Source organism: Hypanus sabinus, chromosome 8 (genome assembly GCF_030144855.1).
Source record: "Hypanus sabinus isolate sHypSab1 chromosome 8, sHypSab1.hap1, whole genome shotgun sequence".
In the NCBI taxonomy this organism is placed as follows: Eukaryota; Metazoa; Chordata; class Chondrichthyes; order Myliobatiformes; family Dasyatidae; genus Hypanus; species Hypanus sabinus.
The window spans coordinates 145,477,946-145,499,622 of NC_082713.1; the positions used below are offsets into that span (position 1 = coordinate 145,477,946).

General features: G+C 41.9%; 1 protein-coding gene across 1 annotated transcript in view; it reads left to right on the top strand.

The window, feature by feature from the left end:
- The window catches only part of LOC132398542 (synapsin-3-like), a 262,286-nt gene that overhangs the window by 37,378 nt on the left and 203,231 nt on the right, over window positions 1-21,677 (top strand). Inside the window, exon 2 of the mRNA XM_059978162.1 lies at window positions 3,804-3,861. Within this exon, the coding sequence (XP_059834145.1) occupies window positions 3,804-3,861 (58 nt within the window). The remainder of the gene's footprint in view (window positions 1-3,803; window positions 3,862-21,677) is intronic.

Genomic DNA, 21,677 nt, shown 5'->3' on the forward strand with positions numbered 1-21,677 from the left:
TCACACTTATTGGAAAGTTAATGCTGAACCCATGTAGATTCAAAGTTCAAAATAAATTTATTATCTGAGTACATATATATCGCCAGATACAATCTTGACATTCATTTTCTTGTGGGCATACTCGATAAATAGAATAATAAGCATAGTAGAATCAATGAAAGACCATACCAAAATGGGTGTTCAACCGGTGTGCCAAAAAACCCCTGTGGAAATACAAAAATAAATAAATAAATAATAATAATAATAACAATAATAATAATAATAATAATAAATAAATAAGCAATAAATATTGAGAACAAAGGTGAAGAGTCCTTGTAAGTGAGTGCATAGGTTGTGGGAACATTTCAATTATGGGACAAGTAGAATTGAATGAAATTATCCCATTTGGATCAAGAGCCTGATGATTGAGGGGTTATAACTGTTCCTGAGGCTCCTTTCTGATGGCAGCAGTGAGAAGGTGGGGAGGGCATTTCAGAGATCTAGTGAAACCATTCACTGCAGAATTAATTTGAGCTTTCGGGTGTTAGGAATAAGTGGCTACATCTCACAGAGATGCGCTGCGCTCTGTGGCTGAACAACCTATTGCCAATGATGAAATACAGTTAGATTTGGGTCTACCAGTTCCTTGAGGATCACTGTTTGTTGCATTTTCTCATTGACCCTCGGGCTCCTGCATGATTCCAGTGAAGCTCAGTGAAAGATTGAGGAACATTGTGTCGGTCCTTTACAACTTTATGGACATTGAGTTGGTTCAGCTTTCTCAATTAGTCTCATTTAAACCTCCTTGGGAACTATTTTTTTCTTGTGGTTTGTACCACCACCACTATTTTTCTTTTGGGCTGTCATGCTATTTCTCGCTTAATTTTTCTTGCTTTCCACCCTATGTTGACTTATGTGTTTTACCTTTTGCAACATCTGGAGCCTTGACTTCCAGACCAAAAGACATTGGACCGACTTCACTTGCTGCAGCGAAGAACTGGCTTCGTGGCTGTGGCCTCGCTTTCCGGAACTCTGTCGTTCATGTTCTCTGTGTTATTCGTGTACTTTTCTATTGTTTGCATGGTTTGTTCTCTCTTTCATACATTGGGTATTTGGCAGTCTTTGTCGGGTGGGTTTTTTTAAAAATGGGTTGTATTGTGCTTCTTTGCTTTGTGGCTGCCTGCAAGAAGACGAATCTCAAAGCTGCAAACAGAATACATACTTTCATAATGTGCTTGGGACTTTGTGATCAGTAAGTGTAGCAGCAAGACCTCTGCCATAATTATCCTCAACACTGGTATTCCAGAATGTGGGAAAGGCACCACCTCCCTGGCCCTACACTCCGGAGCATTTGAACAATAGACAATTGTTTATTGATTACAACCCTGACTTCAATAAAAACTGGCAGCAACACTTAAACCACAATTATTCTCCACACTGTTTATTCCCAGAAGGCTGCATACTCTGCCTCCCACTCTACTCCTTGAGTAGTCATAACTGTGCAGACAGATTCTGCTTTAATTCATTCTTCAGGTTGGAAGATGGTAACACTGTAGTGGGCCAAGTCTCAAATAATGATGAATCAGAGGAGGTAGAGACACAGTGTCATGACAACAATCTTTCCCTCAATGTCGGCAGAACAAAGAGCTGGTCTTTAACTTAAGGAAAGGGGTGTGATGCACTTGCTCCTGTTTATATCAGTGTTGAAGTTGAGGGGGTTGAGAGGTTCAAGTTCTTAGGAGTGAATATCACCAATAGTCTGTCCTCGTCCAGCCATGTTTATGCCATGCTCAGAAAGTTCATGTGCCTCTACTTCAGATTCAGATTTGTGTCCTCTCATACCCTTCTGAATGATGCACCATAGAACACATTCTATCTGGATGTATTATGGATTAGTATGGCAACTGTCCATGACTGTAAGGAACTGCGGAGAGTTGTAGACACTGGTCAGCCCATCAGAGAAACCAACCCCCCCTCCATGGACTTTGTCTACATCTCTCACTATCTCATTGTAGCAGCCAGAACAATCAAAGACTCCACCCATCCCAGACATTCTCTCTCCTCCACACTTCAAATAAGCAGAAGATGCAAGCGTCTGAAAGCACATACCATCATTCTCAAGGACAGCTTCTGTACCACTGTTATAAGATGAACTCTATAATTTTACCCTAGTAAATTAAAATGAAATCTTGACTGCACAATCTACCCCATTATGTCCTTACACTTTATTGTCTACCTGCACTGCACCTTCCTTATAACTGTAACACTTTATTCTGTACTCTGTTAGAAGCACAAGGAATTCTGCAGAGCTTGAAATCTAGAGCAACACATAGAAAGTGCTGGAGGAACTCAGCAGGTCGGGCAGTGTCTGTGGAAAGGAATAAACAGTGCATGTTTCAGGCTGAGAACCTTCGGTAGTACTGGAAAGGAAGTGGGGAGCTGCCAGGACAAGAAAGGGTGGGATGGAAGGGAAGGAGTGTGAGCTAGAAGGTGATAGGTGAAGCCAGGGGGGTGTGGGAGGCAGGAATGAAGTGAGAAGCCGGGAGCTGGTGGGTGGAAAGGCAAAGGGCTGAAGAAGATAGAATCTGATAAGAGAGTAGACTGGATCATGAGAGAAAGGGAGGGAGGAGGGGCACTAGGGAGAGGTGATAGGTAAGTGAGGAGAAGAGATAAGAGGGAAGCCAGAGTGAGGAATGGAAGAGGGAAGATGGAGGGAGTATGTCAGAGAAATCAATGTTCATGCCATCAGACCGGAGGCTACCCAGATGAAATATGAGGCTTTGCTCATCCAACCTGAAATTAGCCTCATCATTGCAGAACAGGAGGCCGAGGACTGACATATCAGAATGGGGATTGGAATTAAAATGGTTGGCCACTAGGACCACTTGCTTGCTGCAGGTGGAGTGAAAGTGCTTGTCAAAACGGTCTCCCAGTCTGCATCAGGTCTCACTGGGGGTTTCCCCCTCCACAGGTGCTGTCTGACCCTGTTCAGCATATTTAGTTCTTATTCCAGATTTTCATCTTGTTTTGCCTTAGCTGACTGTTTTTCTTTGGGATTAAGTGATTACTGATCTGTGAATTTCAAAGCTGTTTGTGGAAACACTAGATGAAAAATTTCGGAGATGCAAACCTGTTTTTTCTACTGATTTTGGATGAATCCACGGGAAACGTGGTCTCCGTTGATTATACAAGATTCATGTACTGATAAGTGCGTACATTTCAGCTTCTCTGAAAAGTGAGACAGTCGGAGGGTGAATGTTGTTGGAAGAGGGTGTAAGAGAAGGGATAAGACAAGAAATAGCTGTGGTCAAAAAGACAATGTACATGTCAAATAAAAAATAGATGGGGGAAAGGGAGGAACTATAGTGTGGGAAATAGAGAACACAGACAGAACGTGGAAGGGTGGAAATGTCTGGGAACAGAACAGTGAAAATTAAAAAAATATATCTGTGCCACCTACTGTTCTCCAGAAATGAAAGATAAAGGAAAAGTACTCAAGACTAACAGAAACAAAAGAGTCTGCACATTTTCTGAGCTAGTATGTGCTACTCTGTGGGAGATGATGCCAATTTGTTTCTGCAACTTTATATAGATATTCTGGTCATTAGTGAAAGGCTTCTGTAGATTTCTACACAAAATCTCTGCCTCTACTTCAGCTCACTTGCTGTTAAAATAATCATTCATGTTGTTGTTATTATTTCCTGACTAGGGGGGAACACGTAGCTGGAGTAAAGTTAATTGCAATCTCCGCCACCGTAGACTTGAATTGCTTCACATCAGATAGCAATCTCAGCATTTGACTTCCTTCTTGTTTCTCTTTCCAGGTCCAAGTATTTTCGTGGCAAGAAGGTTCTGGAAGAATACGAGATACGTTTGGAGCAGGTCTGTTCAAATTCACTCAACCAAGTGACTGGGGAACGGAAAGAGCTGAAATGGGTGAAACCTGAAAAGGAAGGGAAGTAAGCGATAAAAAGGAGGGATGAAAAGATTGGGAATGGAACAGGAAAAGCTGATGAACTGCAGTATTTAAATATTGTGTTGAGGTCTCGGGCCTCAGAAACTCAGCAGAGGTAAAGGTCTGTATTGATTGCTATATCAGGTACTGGAGGTTCCCTTGAACCCACTTCTACACTTTTAGGTGAACAAGATACCACCCACCATCCTTTCTTGTGCCTGGACACCTCTCAGCTCAGCGTTGCTTCTCTTCCTGTTGCAATTTGGTGCAAAAGAAGACCAGGCTGAATAAAGTGAGGAGTTTGTGAGGAACCTGTCACTGTAGCATTCTCCAAATCTTTTTTTAAAACTGGTACACAGCTTACAATAAAACTTGTGGCAGGTTGCAGTAAAGGTTACCTTCCTTGTAAGCATGAGTTCAGAGAGTCATAGAACCAAAAAGGACAGAAATGAGAGGTTTTGCCCACAGTTCCATGCTGATCAGAGAACATATGACAGTACAGCCCAGGAAGAAGTCCCTTAACCCACAGTGATTGAACTGAACACAATGCTGAATTAAACTAAATACCTTCTTCCTACCCATGATCCCTCATTCCCTGCCTATACATGTGTTTATCTAAGAGCCTCTTAAACACCAAAATCTAATTCTATTATTACCTCAGCAGCCATTCCCAGCACCTACCACTTACAGTGTAAAAATAAACTTCCCCTGCATGGCCCCTTCAAACTTTACCCCTCTCCCTTTGAATGTACATCCTCTAGTACTAGATATTTATACCCTGGGAACAAGCATGTGAGTATTTTGGGCCCCCTCCCTAAGGAAGGACGTACTAGGATTGGAGGGGGTCCAGAGGTGTTGCAAGGAACAATGCGAACCCAAGAGCAGGACACAGGCACGGAGGTTGTGTTAGGATGTAGACGCGGGCGTGAGCGTTGAACGGCAAACAGGAGAGAGTGCAGGAAGGCAGGAGACAGGCAGAACTGGTCTTGACGGAGCGTAGAAAGGGAAGCGGCAGACAAAACTTTTCTTAGCACTGACGGACGGGGTTGCGCAGGTAAACCTCGGTGCTGAAGTAAAACTTAAAAGACTTATCTTGACACGAAGAGATTGAGTTGCACAGGTAATTCTCGGTACTGAAGCTAAACTTAGAATACACAGTCCCAAGTGGTCGGGGGAACATTAATTACCAAACTGGCTAAACCAACGATCTGGCAACTAGTGGTTGCAAAGCCAGAGTTCTTATGCTGCAGGTCTTGATGGAAACCAGGTGTGCCGCCATCAAAGGAAATTAGGAGAAAATGAGGAATTAATGGTTGGGACCGTGATAATAGGAAGTTCACGAGAATGATCATGGGAATGAAAGAGTTAATGTATGAGGAGTGTTTGTTGGCTATGGGCCTGTACTTGCCGAAGTTTAGAAGAATGAGGAGGGATCTCCTTAAACTTATTGAATATTTAAAAACCTAGGTAGAGTAATCCCTTCAGAACAGAGATGAGCAGGAATGTCTTTAGTCAGTGGGGGTGAATCTATGGAATTCATTACCACAGATGGCTGTAGAGGCCAGGTCACTGGGTATATTTAAGGTGGAGGTTGATAGGTTCTTGATTAAAAAGGGGTCAAAGGTTATGGGGAGAAAGCAGAAGAATGGGATTGAAGGGATAATATATCAGCCATGATGGAATGGCAGAGCAGACTCGATGGGCTAAATGAACTAATTCTGCTTCCATGTCCTATAGACTTAAAGCTCTTCACCCCTTTTGAAGCTTCCACAATCTTTCTGTAATGGGGTGACCAGAACTGCACACAGTGCTCCCAAAAGTGGCCTAACCAAAGATTTATACAGCTGCCACATGACTTCTTCACTCTTATATTCAGTGCTTCAACCAATGAAAGCAAACATGCAGTATGCATTCCTTACCACCCTATCTATGTCTATGGCCTCTTCCTGTGAGTTGTGGACTTGGACTACAGAGCCCTCTGTACAGGAGTGCTGTTGAGGGTCCCTTTACACTAGATACCCCGAGTGAGGATAACTCATGCTTTCCTGGATTAATCTGCCAGTTTGCCTCCCATTCCTGGAATTGATCTGTACCCCAAAGTATCCTTTAATAGCTCTCTACACTGTCCACAGCTCCACCGAGCTTTGTGTTGTCTGCAAACTCACTAACCCACTGAGCTACGCTTTCATCCAAGTAATTTATAAATGTCACAAAAGACAGTGGCCCATAACTGGTCTGTGCAGAACTCCACTGGTCACAGACCTCCAGTCTTCTATTGGCAAACCAATTCTAGATCAAGTCATCATGGATCCCTACCCAGTTTCTCCTCAGAACTGAATTATTCCATCCCAGGCACCATCCTCTGCATCTTCTCTTCCACGGTGGTTGGAATGGATGATCCTCCACAGTCTATCCATTTGAATTGGGGGTTCGTCATCTCATCCAGGATCAATCTCTCTCCCTATGGCCTTAGATCTCAGCTGAGGGGAGCTACACCGAGACCCCTTCAAGGTAAAAGTAATTCCCTGACCTACGCAAGTCTGGCTGCTTAGGATGTTCCCTTGCCCCCACCTTCTGAGGAAGCAGTGGGAAGGAAAAGCAGGGGTGGAACCTAAGTAATCCTCAATTTGATACTATTTTAGTTGCCTGTATTGGCGATCTGCCAGAATGTTTTCCGAGTTGAGATTCTGCGACTTGGGACCAAACAGAGTATTTACATTTTGCTGTTCCTCAGAGTTCCCAGCTCAATGGATTCCTTGTCATCAAGTACAAACATTATTAACTATTTAAGATGTTCACTTTAAATAAATAATTTTGTTCAGTTCCTTCCCTTGGCTCGGTTAAATTGGGTGCTGGTTATATTGAATGGGTTGCAGCAGAAAGCAATTTTTATTTGTGGTTAATAGAATCCTGAACCAGGCAGGGTACCTCTGACAAAGCACTTGCTGTTTGACTTCAACTATTCATGTACCTTGTCAAAAACAAGTTCTCACTTCCAGCAAATCTTTAACAAGACCAAAACTCCTTGCTTCTCGGTTTATCACGTTACAATCAGACTCCTTCCCCAGACGGCTCGGGATGTCTCAAGACATCATAAAAGCGATCTTCATTTTTATCAGGTGTGGATAAATATCGGTTTGGATTTCAGAAATGCAAGGGAACCAGCGCACCCCAACCCTGTCCAAGTCAGCATAGGAGTTCAGTGACGGGCTATTTTACATACGATAATTTAAAAAGATAATTAACCCCTTGTGCCCTGATGCTCGGTGAATTGCAAGGTTAAAGGCATGATTAGTGAGCTTCTAGTGACTAAACTGGGACTTCTAGCTTAGAATTTTTTTTTCAAACACCATTGTAATTATGCACTGCACTATTGCAAAGCACACTTTTCACTTTTGCATTTCTTTTCTGTTTATTAATTCACGGGGTAAGGCTGCTGCTGGCAAGACCACAGCTGTTATCATGCCCCAATCACCTTTGAACTAGATATTTCTTGGGGCCATGAATCCGAGGGCAGCTATGAATCAACTGCATTCTTGTGAGTTTGGAATTACCTACAGCTTAGCCTAGGTTAGGTTTCCTGACCTGAAGGAGTCTAGTGAATCAGGAGGGCTTTTCTGAAGAGTTTTGATACAGTAATTCTGTGGTCACCAATACTGATATTAGCTTTTTATTTCAGATTTATTTACTAGTTTAGTGTGTTTTCAACCGACCTGGAGGAATTTGAACCATGGTCGAAAGCTCTATTCTTTAACAACTGGATGCTAGTTCAGTAACTATTACCAGTTCATAATAGTTATTCACTCACTATATTTATAAGATGTTAACTTGAGGAAGTTTGTATAAATTTGTAGACTCAAGTTATATTTGGAAATTCTGGTAACTAGTTGTTGACTGCATAGATAGGTAATGGTGCAGAGCACTAGCTGCTTCATGATTTAGTCGAACATGAGGCCCAGTGCTCTGGTAGGAAGGTCACTCATGGAGGTAAGGATATGTGGCAGGCCTGCGGTAGATTCACTGGAAGTCAGGCAAGGGGTGAGGAGGATTGGGCACGTGATGAGCTGAGATGGAATGGACATGCAACTGGGGTTAGGCAATTGTTGGCGGTGTGGCTCTGAGGAAAAACCAATGCAAATAGTTAACATAAAGAGGTCTTCACTGAGGTGGTCCTAGTGCCAGATTCTATGACCTGAACAACCTATTCCTACTGGGACCTATTCAGGTAGGTTATCTAAGTAATGGCAAATCAACCTTCCAATGCCTTGAAGGCCTGCTTCTGCCGTGATCGAGCAATGAAACTGTTGATTCAACTGTAAATCAGGGGGACAGATTTAGAATTTGGAACTTGGAATTCAGAATTCAGAGCAGATTTAGAGCCAGAATCAGGGTTATTATTACTGATATACTCTATGTTGTGAAATTTGTTTGTGGCAGCAATAAAATGCAAGATATAAAAATCACTAAAAGTCACATAAATAGTGCAAGAGAGAAATTATGAAGTTCTGTCCAAGACAGAAGTCACAGCGTTGCCAGATGCTGTGGGGGCTTGTACAGATTATAGCTTTACTCCCCCTTTTAAAGCATGCATAAAAGGCATTGAGCTTATTAAGGAGTGAAGCATCACTATCAGTAAAGCTATGAAGTTTCATTTTATAGGAAGTAATAGCACATGCAAACCTTATCACAACTGCCGTGCATCTGACTGTGTCTCTAACTTTGCACGGCATTGCCTTTTTGATCTTACAATAGTCTTTTAGCAGGGTACAGTACTGAATCACTAGTCTTGAATGCCACAGATCTCGCCCTAAGCAGACTGCAAATCCCCTGGTTCATCCATAGTTTCTGGGTTGTGTATGTTCCTGGAGGCATATACTCATCCATGCCGACCTTGATGAATTTGGTAATGACTGTGGTATATTCATTCAGATCCAAAGATGGTGGTATAACAGTGATCGAGGATGTTGGCTCCTCTGGTTGCACAGGTAGATTGTTGGAGTCTTCATTAACCTGGACCAACTGCTGTCTCGTGACCACTGATCATGTTGCTCAGCTCCTCCAATGCCAGCTTGACATTTGTCAGTGGTGAAACATACACTGTAAGCAGGGGGATGACAGAGGACTCCTTCAGTGGATAGAATGGACGACGCTTGCCTGCCATATGTTCCAGGCTTTGAGAGCAAGAGTGAGACAGAACTACCACATCTGTGCACCATGATGAGCTAATCATGAAGCAATCACATCCACTCTGTCTTTACCCTATACCGCTGTCCAGTCTACGTGGTGGAAAGTGCAGCCTTTAGGCTGGAGTGCTGGGTGTGAGCCACGTCTCTGTGAAGCAGAGTACCCAACAATCCCCGACATCTCTGTTACTGCAGTCCTGCTGTGAGGTCTTCAATTTTAATTTCTAGAGATTGAACGTTAGCCAGAAGGATGTTGGGGGAGTGTTGGGGGGGGGGGGGGTTGTGATTGGACTGGTGGCTTTAGGGTCCCGCACTTTAACCTGCATCCCATCCTGGCAGCCATGGTTCCTGAGACAATAGAGATGTTCTTTGAGCCTCCAGATGCTTCACTCGCTCCTTGGGTGGTCTGCAGTCCTGAGATTGCTGGTTTGGAAAATGGCTTGTTTTTATTAAATGCTTAAAACAATTTATTTACAGAATCTGTGGCTGCAGATTCTAAATGGGAATACTTGATGATTCCCTTTGGAGCTGCACACAAAATAGTCACCACTCTCTGGTGCCATCTTGCCAGTATTCCTAATTATGTTCTAAAACTAGTTGAAGAACTGTCAAAGCCTCATTTCCCACATCTGAAAAGAGGAATACATTCTAGGGGATGTTGATAACCTTGAACATCTTCAAAAAAGGGGATGGATGAATTAATGTTAACAACAGATTTATCTATTACAGAAAAAAATAATCTCTGTAGGTTTAAGATGAGAGGAAAGAGATGTAATAGGAACCCCTGGGGAAACTTTTTCACCCAGAGGGTGGTCTGTATATGAAGTAAATTGCCATAAGGAAGTGCTTGCCTCATTCCAAATTGCTGACAAATCCCCCACTGCATTGAATACTACTAATGGAAGAGCCTGTTGGTCCACATTGATCTCAGAACTCACAAAACTAGAAAGTTATTCATCCATGGCATGTTACCAGAGACTCTCACAAACTTATACAGATGAACCATGGAGAGCATTCTAACTGGTTGCATCACCGTCTGGTTTGGAGGGGCCCCTGCACAGGATTGGAAAGAAATGCAGTAAGTTGTAAGCTCAGCCAGATCCATCATGGGCACGAGCGTCGAGGACACCTTCAAAAGGCGATGCCTCAAAAAGGCAGCATCCATCATTAAGGACCCCCACTGCCTAGGACATAACCTCTTCTCATTGCTATCATCAAGGAGGAGTTCCAGGACCCTGAAGACACACACTTAACATTTCAGGAACAGCTTCTTCCCTTCCACTATTAGATTTCTGAAAGGACAATTAACCCGTGAACACAACCTCAGTATTTTCTCTTTTTTTTTGGTTCTCTTTATGCACTACTGATTTAATTTGATTTTTAATATATATTTCTCAATGTAGTTTATAGTTTTTTAATTATATGTACTGTAATGAACTGCTGCTGCAAACAACAGATTTTGTGACATATGCCAATGACTTTAAACTTGATTCTGATTCTTCTCAGCCTGAGGCGAATGCGGGAGAAATAAGGATCCATTGAATTTCATAATATGTAAAATATGGAAATACTTACAAGTAATGTCAGTTAATTATTGACAAATCATAGTTAACAAAATCACTCTATTGTAAAAGATTGAAGCTTGATTAAAAGTTAATTCCTAGAAGCTTACAAGCGTGACTAATAGTTTTCTGACATTCTGCAGTGTTTGCCTTCATTTCTTTTGTTTTTGCAATAGCTTTCCCAAGCTTCACTGATATAGTTTCTTGTAAGTCACATGCCTTTCTGTTCTTTTTTGGAGTCTTTTGATTAAATAGATTTGGTGTTTTGGAGAATCTCAAGTGCATTGGGCCATTTTCCCAGGATGCTTGTGACTGGTTTTAGATTGTGTTGGTCTATGTGCTTTTGTTATCAGCGGCCACTTCAGGCCTTGTAGTACAAGCCTGAAGTAGAAGTGGTTGGGAAAAGAGAGAGGGAAATTACATGTTTCCATAAAAGGAATTCTAAGGTAAGCTTTTATACAGAAACTTGGCAGAGCACACCCAAACCCACACCCTTGAGTCTTTTGGTATTTAGAAAGCTGTCTGTAGAAATACACCCCTGCTGAACTAAATTTGTGGATTGAATTTTGGAGACAGATTACAATGCAATAAGGTGACAATAGAATTGAACACAAATAAATGACTGAAAATCAACAAACTGCAGATGCCAGAAATCTGAAATAAATCTATTAAATGCCAGAAACATTCATTAGGTCAGGAAAGAGAAACAGACTTAATATTTCAGGTAACAGATCCTTCTTCAGAATTTGAATTGAAGATTTGATTTCTATAGAGAATCCAACATGTGCTGATTATTTGCTCTTGTTAATATTGCAATATTTATTGGGAATTGTTTGCTTTTGTGTGGCATTAACTATTTTTGCCACGGAGCAGAAATTTAAAGACTCCACCCAAGCATTTGAAACCTTTCGTCCTATTGTTGACTTTAAACTCCATCACCCCTTAAAGTTCATTTCTTTATGCTACCGTGCAAAAGTTGGGAGTATTTTTGAAATAAATCATTGTGAGAAACTGGGCTGGGTAGACTGTTGTCTGTTCACACAGACTTAGGTTTGCTTCCAGTGCAGACTGATGGGATATCTCTTTAGAAAAATTGTCCTCTGTGGACAGTGGGAAAACAAGGAGATGACCTGCTAAGCTTCAGCCTGACCGCATTTTAAAGTATTATGTTGTGATTTAATTGAACTTAAACATTACCAGGTAGACCATAAATATAGGAGCAGCATTATGGCACTCAGCCCATTGAGCCTGCTACGCCAGTCCATCACGTCTGATTCGTTATCTCTCTCTACCGTGTTCTCCTGCCTTCTCTCCATAAACTGATACCCTGACTAATCAAGAACCTAACAAACTCTGCTTTAAATATACTCAATGACTTGGCCTTCACAGCTGTACATGGCAGTGAATTCCACAGATTCAGCATCCTCTGGCTAAGGAAGTTCCTTCTCATTTCTGTTCTAAATGGATATTCCTCTATTCAGAGGTTGTATTCTCTGGTCCTAGACTCTCACATTACAGGATAGATCCTCTTCACATCCACTCTCTCCAGGCCTTTCAATATAGATTTGAAATATAGATTTCAATGAGATCTCTCCTCATTCTTCTAAACTTCAGTGGTAGAGACCCAGAGCCACCAAACACTCCTCATAAGTTAAAGATTTCACTCTTGGAATCATACTTGTGAGATTCCTTTGCATCCTCTCCAATGGCAGCACATCTTTTCTTAGATAGGGGCCCAAAACTGCTCACAATACTGAAAGTGTTGTCTGACCTCAGCACTAAATACTTTCTTTTATATCCTAGTCCTCTCAAGACAAATGCTTATCTTGCTTTTGCCTGTCAGTACCTCCAGTTGAACTTTGTCTTTCTGTGTGCTTTCCCCCTAGCCGTCAGTCTGTGGTTTTGTTTTGCCACGTGCTCCTGTTTGTTTTCATGCCCCATGTGCTCCTGTCCCCACTCCTGCTCTACTCCAGCCCCTGTATTACTGAGTACTCTGCCTCTTACCTGTTTCACATTATTACCTGTTTTGCTGCCACTTCTGTCTCATTGTGCTCCACCTATCATCTGACTCTCTGTTTATTGCTCAGTGTATTTCAAGTCCTGTGTTTTCACCTGTTTGTTGCCAGATTGTGCCAGTGAGTTTTGCTGAGCCTTTCCAGCATTCGTATCTGCACTCTGTCCGTCTGAATGTCGACTCTGCCTGTTACCCGATTCTGGTTTTTGGATTTCTCTGGATGTTTTGATCTCTGCCTGAACTTCGATGCCAATGTTGTTTGCATCTCGGGATTTGTTACTCAATTAACATCACTGTGTGCACAGTACTGGATCTGTGATTAGATCCCTGCTTCAGCATTCCTTATCATTGACTCAACTTGCAAGTTAACCTTTAGGGGATTCTGCATGAGGACTCTCAAGTCCCTCTACACCTCTGGCTTTTGAATTTTCTCCCCATTTAGAAAATGGTGATCAGAAAATAGTCCATGCCTTTATTTCTTCTACCAAAGTGCATGATGATAGATTTCCTTACACTATATTCCGTCTGCCACTTTGCCCATTCTCCCAATCTGTCCAAGTCATTCTACAAACTCCCTTCTTCCTTAGTAGTAACTGCCCTATCACCTATCTTTGTGTTGTCTGAAAATTTGTCCACTAAGCCATAAATTCCATCATACAAATCACTGACATATAATGCGAAATAATAAGGTCCCAATACTGACCCCTGAAGAACACCACTAGTCACTGGCAGCGAACCAAAAAAGCCCCCCTTTATTCTCACTCTTTGTCTCCTGCCAGTCAGCCAATCTTCCTTCTATGGTAGTATCTTTCCTGTAATACCATGGGCTCTTATCTTGTTAAGCAGCCTCATGTGTGGATCCTTGTCAAAGGCCTTCTGAAAATCCAAGTAAACAACATCCACTGATTCTCCTTTGTCTGTCCTACCTGTTATTTCCTCAAAGAATTTTGACAGATCGGTCAGGCAAAATTTTCACTAAAAATACCATGTGACTTCAGCATATGCATCCAAGAACCCTGAAAACTCATCCTTAATAATGGACTCCCAACGTCTTCCCAATCACTGAAGTCTATGAGTTCCTTTCTTCTGTCTCTCTCTCTCCCCCTTCTTAAAGAGTGGAGCAATTTTCCAGTCCTCTGAAACCATTCCAGAATCTAGTGATTCTTGAAAGATCATTGCTAGTGCCTCCACAATTTCTTCAGCCACCTCTTTCAGAACTCTGGAGTGTAGACTATCTGGTCCAGGTAACATATCTACCCTCAGAACTTACAGCTTCCCAAGCACCTCCTCTTTAGTAATAGCCACTGCCCCAACACTCTCGAATTTCTGGCGTACTGCTAGTTTCTTCCACAATGAAGACTGATGCAATATACTTATTAAGTCAATCCATCCTTTCTTTGTCCCCATTACGACCTCTCCACATCATTTTCCAGTAGTTCAATATCCATTCTCACCGTCTTTTACTCTATATATCTGAAAAAAAGAACTTTTGGTATCCTCTTTTATATAATTGGCCAGCTTATATTCATATTTCATCTTTTCTTATCCTCCCTTTAGAATACTTATTTAGCTATTCAGCACCTTTTGAATTGCCCCAGAAACTCTAGCCATTGCTGTCTGCCATCATCCCTGCTAGTGTCCCCTTCCAATCAACTTTGACCAGCTCCTCTCTCATGCCTCCGTAGCTGCCTTTACTCCACTGTAATACTGATACATCTGAATTTTTCTTCACCCTCTCAAATTGCAGGATGAATTCTATCATTTTATACTCATTGGCTCCTAAGGGTTCCTTTACCTTAAGCTTCCTAATCCAATCTGTTTTATTACGGTAACACCCAAACCAGAATTGCCTTTTCCCTAGTGGGCTCAGCCACAAGCTGTTCTAAAAAGCCATCTCACAAGTACTCTGCAAATTCTCTCTCTCTTGGATCCAGCACCAACTTGATTTTCCCAATCTATTGAAATCCTCCATGGCTATCATAACATTGCCCTTATTACATAACTTTTCTATCTGCATCTATAATTTGTATCCCACATCCTGACTACCATTCAGAGTTATGAATATAGTGTTGTATATAACTCTCACCAGGGTCTTTATACCTTTGCTGTTGTTAACTCTACTCACAAGGATTCTACATCCCCTGATCCTATGCCACTTCTTGCTAAAGAGTTGATTTAATTTTTTATCAAAAGAGTCACCCCATACTTTCTGCCTACCTGCCAGCCCCTTCAATGCAATATGTATCCTTGGATGTTAAGTTCTACCCATGGTCTTTCAGCCATGACTCAGTTATGTCCACAATTTCTTACCTGCCAATCTCTAAATGCAAGATCATCTACATTATTCTGAATACTGTGTGCAGCAAATGTAACACCATTACTGTCCTGTTCAAATTTGCCTCCATGTTACACCAACTCACTCCAAGTGGGTAGTGTTGAGGAAACAGAGAGCCTGCAGAGTGACTTAGATAGTTTAGGGGACTGGGCAAAGAAGTGGCAAATGAAATCCACTCCTCCTCCTATCTTTGTATCATCGGCAAATTTAGCCACAAATCCATTAATCCCATAGTCCAAATCATTGACATACATCGTAAAAAGCAGCGGTCCCAATATCGACCCCTGTGGAACTCCACTGGTAACCAGCAGCCAGCCAGAATAGGATCCTTTTATTCCCTCTCTCTGTTTCCTGCCGACCAGCTCAACCCACGCTAGTAACTTTCCTATAATGCCACGGGCTCTTATCTTGCTAAGCAGCACCTTGTCAAAGGCCTTCTGAAAATCCAAGTACTCCACATCTACTACATCACCTTTGTCTACCCTGCTTGTAATTTCCTCAAAAAATTACAGTAGGTTAGTCAGGCAGGATTTTCCTTTCAGGAAATCATGTTGGCTTTGGCCTATCTTCTGACGTGCCTCCAGGTACCCCGTAATCTCATCCCTAACTATCGATTCCAACAACTTCCCAACCACTGATGTCAGGCTAACATATCTATAGTTTCCTTTCTGCTGCCTCCCACCCTTCTTAAATAATGGAGTAACATTTGCAATTTTCCAGTCATCTGGTACAATGCCAGAATCTTATCGATTCCTGAAAGATCATTGTTAATGCCTCCGCAATCTCTCCAGCTACTTCCTTCAGAACCCAAGGTGCATTCCATCAGGTCCAGAAGATTTATTCACCCTCAGACCACTAAGCTTCCCGAGCACCTTCTCAGCTGTAATTTTCACTGCACATACTTCACTTCCCTGACACTCTTGAATGTTTGGTATATTGCAGGTGTCTTCCACTATGAAGACTGATGCAAAACATGCATTCAGTTCCTCTGCCTTCTCTGTGTCTCTCATTACAATATCCAGTGTCATTTTTTATTGGTCCTATATCTACCCTCAACTCTCTTTTACCCTTTATATACTTAAAAAAGCTTTTAGTATCTTCTTTGATATTAGTTGCCCGCTTCCTTTCATAATTCATCTTTTCCTTCCTAATGACCTTCTTAGTTTCCTTCTGAAAGTTTTTAAAAGCTTCCCAATCCTCCATCTTCCCACTAGCTTTGGCTTCCTTGGATGCCTCTTTTGCATTTCTTTGGCTCTGACTTCACTTGTCAGCCACGGCAGTGTCCCTCTTCCATTTGAATATTTCTTCCTATTTGGAATATATCGGTTTTGCACTTCCCTCATTTTTCACAGTAACTTCAGCCATTGCTGCCCTGCTGTCCTTCCTGCCAGTGTCCTTTTCCAGTCAACCTTGGCCAGTTCGCCTCTCATGCCATTGTAGTTTCCTTTATTCCACTGAAATACCGACACATTGGAATTTAGTTTCTCCTTCTCAAATTTCAAAGTGAACTCAATCATATTGTGATCACTGTTCCCAAGGGTTCCTTAACTTTAAGCTCTCTTATCACCTCCAGATCATTGCACAACACCCAATTCAGCACAGCCCTAGTGGGCTCAACAACAAGCTGTTCTAAAAAGCCATCCCTTAGACATTCTACAAATTCTCTCTCTTGAGGTCCAGTACTAGCCTGGTTTTCCTAATCCATTTTCATCTTAAATTCACCAATGACTGTCATGACATTGCCCTTCTGACATGCCTTTTCTATCTCCTGCTGTAATTTGTAATCCACATCCCAGCTGCTGCTTGGAGGCTGTATGTAACTGCCATTAGGGTCCTTTTACCCTTGACATTTCTTAACTCAGCCCATAGAAACTCTACATCTTCCAATCCTATGTCATTCCTTTCTAATGATTTAATATTATTTCTTATACACAGGGCCACATCACCCCCTCTGCCTAGTCACCTATCTTTCCAATACACCGTATATCCTTGGACGTTCAGCTCCCAATGGCAGCCATCCTTTAGCCAAGTTTCAGAGATGGCCACGATGTCATACTTGCCAATCAGCAGCTGAATTTCATATGCTGCGTGCATTCAAATATAACACTTACAGTCCAGTGTTTGTTGTTTTCTGTTTAAACTGCACCACACTGCCCTGTAAATCATCCCACAGGCTGTGATTATGCCTCATCTCCTGTCTGTCCTTTTTATTATCTCTGTTACACGCTATCTTTGATTTATTTCCGTTTCCTCCTTCCTCAGCCCTATCGCTCAGGTTCCCATCCCCCTGCCAAATTCATTTAAGCCCTCCCTAACAGCTCTATTAGACCTACTTGTTAGGATATTGGACCCCTTTGGGTTCAGGTGTAAACCGTCCTTTTTTTTGACTACTACTGCACTTACTTCCCCGAGCACTTAATCTATAAAATAAATGGACTCTGTGACCCTAACCTTCAGCAAATGCTGTAACAGAAAGAAGCCTTAGCTGCACTTTTGGAGCATTGTGTAAATTAGGCATTGTTGTTGTTTCAGTTTATCAACTATTTGGTAATCATCTTTAGTTGTGCAACATCCTCCAGCCACTTCCATTGTGTCGAAGGCACCGTCATTTTGATTTATTGCCCAAACCTCACAAGAGGGAAGAGGGATAGTTTTAACAAAATAGTGATGAGGGAAAATATAAATTTATAATGCGTTGCTCAAGAGCTGAACACAACTGCAGTCAACCTTGTATGAACCTGGAGTTCTGGTACTTGGCAACTACAGTGAATTGTCAGTCCCATAAGAACGATATTCAACACCATCATGGTGGTCTTCTCTAGCCAGCTCCATTTGTCACTAATGATCACATTAATCTCTGTGCTCAATACTTCACGATAATTTCCTGAATAATTACTCAATAATAATTTATCTAATAATAACTAATTTATCAATGCTAAAAAAACACAAGGCATCCTTTTAAACTTCCTGAAGACTGCATGCTTCAGGCATCATCTTGTTTGAGAGTGAATGCCCCTGATCCAATCTTACATTGACACAAGAAGTATCAGATGCACTGTTGCATTGTTTGTGCTGGTGTCTATAGACTGGGTGATACGGCAACAAAAATAGTGAACTTATTCCTGAGTGAAGTGAATTTATGAAGCAGAATCCTGCATGAGCAATAGGAATAACCAGGCAGGCAGGGCTGCTACTTCAACGCTCTCCCAGCAAGGCATGTACAGATGAACTTCGCTGCACTAGTGATTGAATAGCTGTAGACCGTTCAATATCTATGTTAAAAATTGCTACTAAAGTATAGCATCAAAAGAGTGGGCACACAGTCAAGTTTCAGCCACTGCTCCATAATGGGGAGGCAAAAGGATAAAAAACAGGTGAGGTGCCCAATATGTTACTTGTTGTTTTAGACCTGAAAGGGAATGGGGTTACACTCTGGATAAGGGAGAATGTCACAGCAATACTCAGTGGAGAGTTCATCCACAGAGGCAATTTAGATGGAAATAAAGAATGTGCAATTACGCCGATGGAATCATAGTATAGGGCCCCCAAGGGATTGGTGGAGTTCTGAACAGTGTAAAGGACTATTGAGTCCATAAGACGACAAGACATTGGAGAGAATTAGGCCATTCAGCCCATCGAGTCTGCTCCACCATTCCATCATGGCTGAAAAAGATGCAGGCAAGGATAATCAGAAAACTTTGCTGCATATAAATGCCCAGAAATAATTCACACATTTACTATGTTACCTGCGTGGTATATGTTGAAGTTATTAGTTTGTTTATGGGGCAAGATTGCAGTTGACATTGGCTGTGGGGGGAGGAGTTCTTGGTGATCCTTGACACTGAAGTTCTGTGTAATGTTCTGATCAAAGCTAGATAAATGTTAAAGAATATGGATCATCTACAGATATGGGCAGAGGAATAGCAGATGGAGTTTAATCTTTGCAAGTGTGAGTCATTGCACTTTTGGAGGTCAAATGAAAAGAAAATGTATACAGTATTAGGCCCCTTAGTAGCATTGAAGTACACCGGGATCTTAGGGTCTCGGGCTATAGTTCAGTGAAAGTGGAAATAGAAGTGGATGATTGTAAAGAAGGTGCATGGCGTGCTCATTGGTCAGGATATTGAGTGAAAGAGTAAGGGAATCGTGACACAGCTATAATAAACTTTAGTCAGATCACATTTGGATATTGTGGGCAGTTCTGGTTGCTCCTTATGTGGAGAGGATGCAGAAGAGTTATTTGCTATAAGGAAAGGCCAGGAAACTTGGGTTCTCCCTGGAACACCAGAGGCTAATGGAAGACCTAACAGACGTTTTTAAAATTATGAGAAACAAAGATAGAGAGACAGAATCTTTTCTCCAGGGTAGAAATGATAAGCACCAAAGGACATATTTGTAAGGTTAAGCAGGGTGGGGGTGGGAGGGGGAGAGGAGAGTGTTAAACCACTACATCAGAAGCAAGTTTTTAAGCAAAGATTGGTAGGTGTCTAGTAAAGGTTAGCAGGAGTAGTAATGGAAGCAGGCACTTTGGTAGCACTTAAGAGTCTTTTAGATAAACATATGAAGGAAATACAGGGATATGGATGATACCCAGGAGGAAGACATTTAGTCTAAATTGATATCAAGATCAGCACCACATTATGGGTAAAATGGCCTGTCTAGTGTTGTACTGTTGTATGATCTTTCAATCAGGGTATGAATGGGGAGTTGTAACTAAGCTGCAGTGAAGTATCCCAGTGATCGGTCTATTGCAATTGGTTTGAATTGAATTTATTTCTTACATTCTTCACATACACGAGGAGTGAAAATCTTTATGTACGTCTCCATCTAGGTGCAATGTGCAATCATCATAATTTATAATAATTTATGATAAATAGAACAGGCAATGTAACGTAGAAATACACTCAAATCAGCGTGAATTAATCAGTCTGACGGCCTGGTGGAAGAAGCTGTCCCGGAGTCTGTTGGTTCTGGCTTTTATGCTGAGGGACCGTTTCCCAGATGGTAGCAGTTGGAATGTGGTTGGGGTGATTCGGGTCCCCACTGATTAAAACTTTTAACTATTTACATTTGTTCAAAGCTGGGACAAGGGGCGTGGAAATCACTTTAGAGCACCGATAGCTGTGTGTGTGTATAGAGCTTATTCCTTTCTTGTTAAACAAGTATAATGGACAGAGTCTTCAATTGGGTGAAACTGAAGAGATGTAATTGGTACTGTCAGACATCTGGCCTTCTTAATGAAACTTTGTGGTGCCCACACACTGTCTGCTGTCTGTAAAAAGTGGGACATTTATTTCATTAGTAGTCTTAATTGGGAGGGGGGGGGGTTTCTGGAATCTAATCCTTTAGCGTGACATGTTACTATTGAGTTGCAACACATTGTAGAAAGGTGGTTAACTATAAAAGGATTCAGACAACCAACCCAGGCAATGATATCTGAAAATCCTGCTGTGGCTATTTTAGTGTGCTGTGTTTATCTACAACCTCTCAATTATGTTAATCTTCAGATGTTTTTATGTGGTAATACGATGATGGCTTGAAAACAACTGTTTTAATCATCTGTTTAATATAACCAATTAAATGTCAGTATTAAACTTCCCATTTCTTTTTGGGCATGGTGATACGCCAACATGAACCCACACCAGGCATCAGAGCTACAAAGTTACTCTGTTATATGGGACTGTTAGCCTCTGACTGATGCACACTGTAGGGTGTACAGGTTCACAGGGCACAGAGTAAACCATTTCTCCTGAGTTTCTGAATGGAAGTAATGCAGGACCATGAGTTTTTGACCTTTTCCCTTATTTAGGCATTATTCAATCAGTTTATGGCTAATTCTGATCTTAAACCCATGTCAAGTTTCTGTAATGACACCAACGATGAGCAACGGTGGAGCTTTTAGAGCTGCTGCCTCAGAAAGCCAGAGACCTGGGTTCAAACCTATGTGTTTGTACTTCATTCCTGTGACCGTGTGGGATTCCTCCTGGTTCCATATCACAGAGTCGTGCAGGTTGGTCGGTTAATGGGCCACTAAAACTGGCACAGTGTGTGCAAGGTGAGTGGCAGAACTGTGGGGGTTGATGGGAAAGTGAGGGGAGGCTGAAATGGAATTGGGTTGATGGTAGGTGCTGACCTGCTGGGCCACTGCGACTTTTTCCATGTTGTATGCCGGCCGGTGGCGTAGTGGCATCAGTGCTGAACTTTGGAGCGGAAGGTCCCGAGTTTGAATCCAGCCGGCTTCCTTGTACGCTTTCCATCTGTGCTGGGTTAAGTGTCGAGCTAGCAACTCGACTTTATAAAAAAGAAATTGCCTGCTACAGAAACATCAACAGCAGAAAGTTGATGGCCTATGCTCTCTCGTGAGTTGAAAGGCAATCTCTCTCTCTCTATGTCCCTAAGACTCTGTTTAGTTAATTGATTTAAGGGAAAGTTATCTTAAACCAGAGGGTTTCATATTTATTGGGAATGCTCTGTGGGGAGATGGACAATGTAGAGTCAGTGTTGTTTCTTACACATATACAGGGGTGGATATGGTGTTTAAAAAGTCAGGCAGGGTTCTTGCCTGATTAGATAGGGTACTGCTCATAAGAGCAAGAGAGATATGTGACTTTGGCTGAGTTTTTCTCTCTCCATTGACTTACCTCCATAG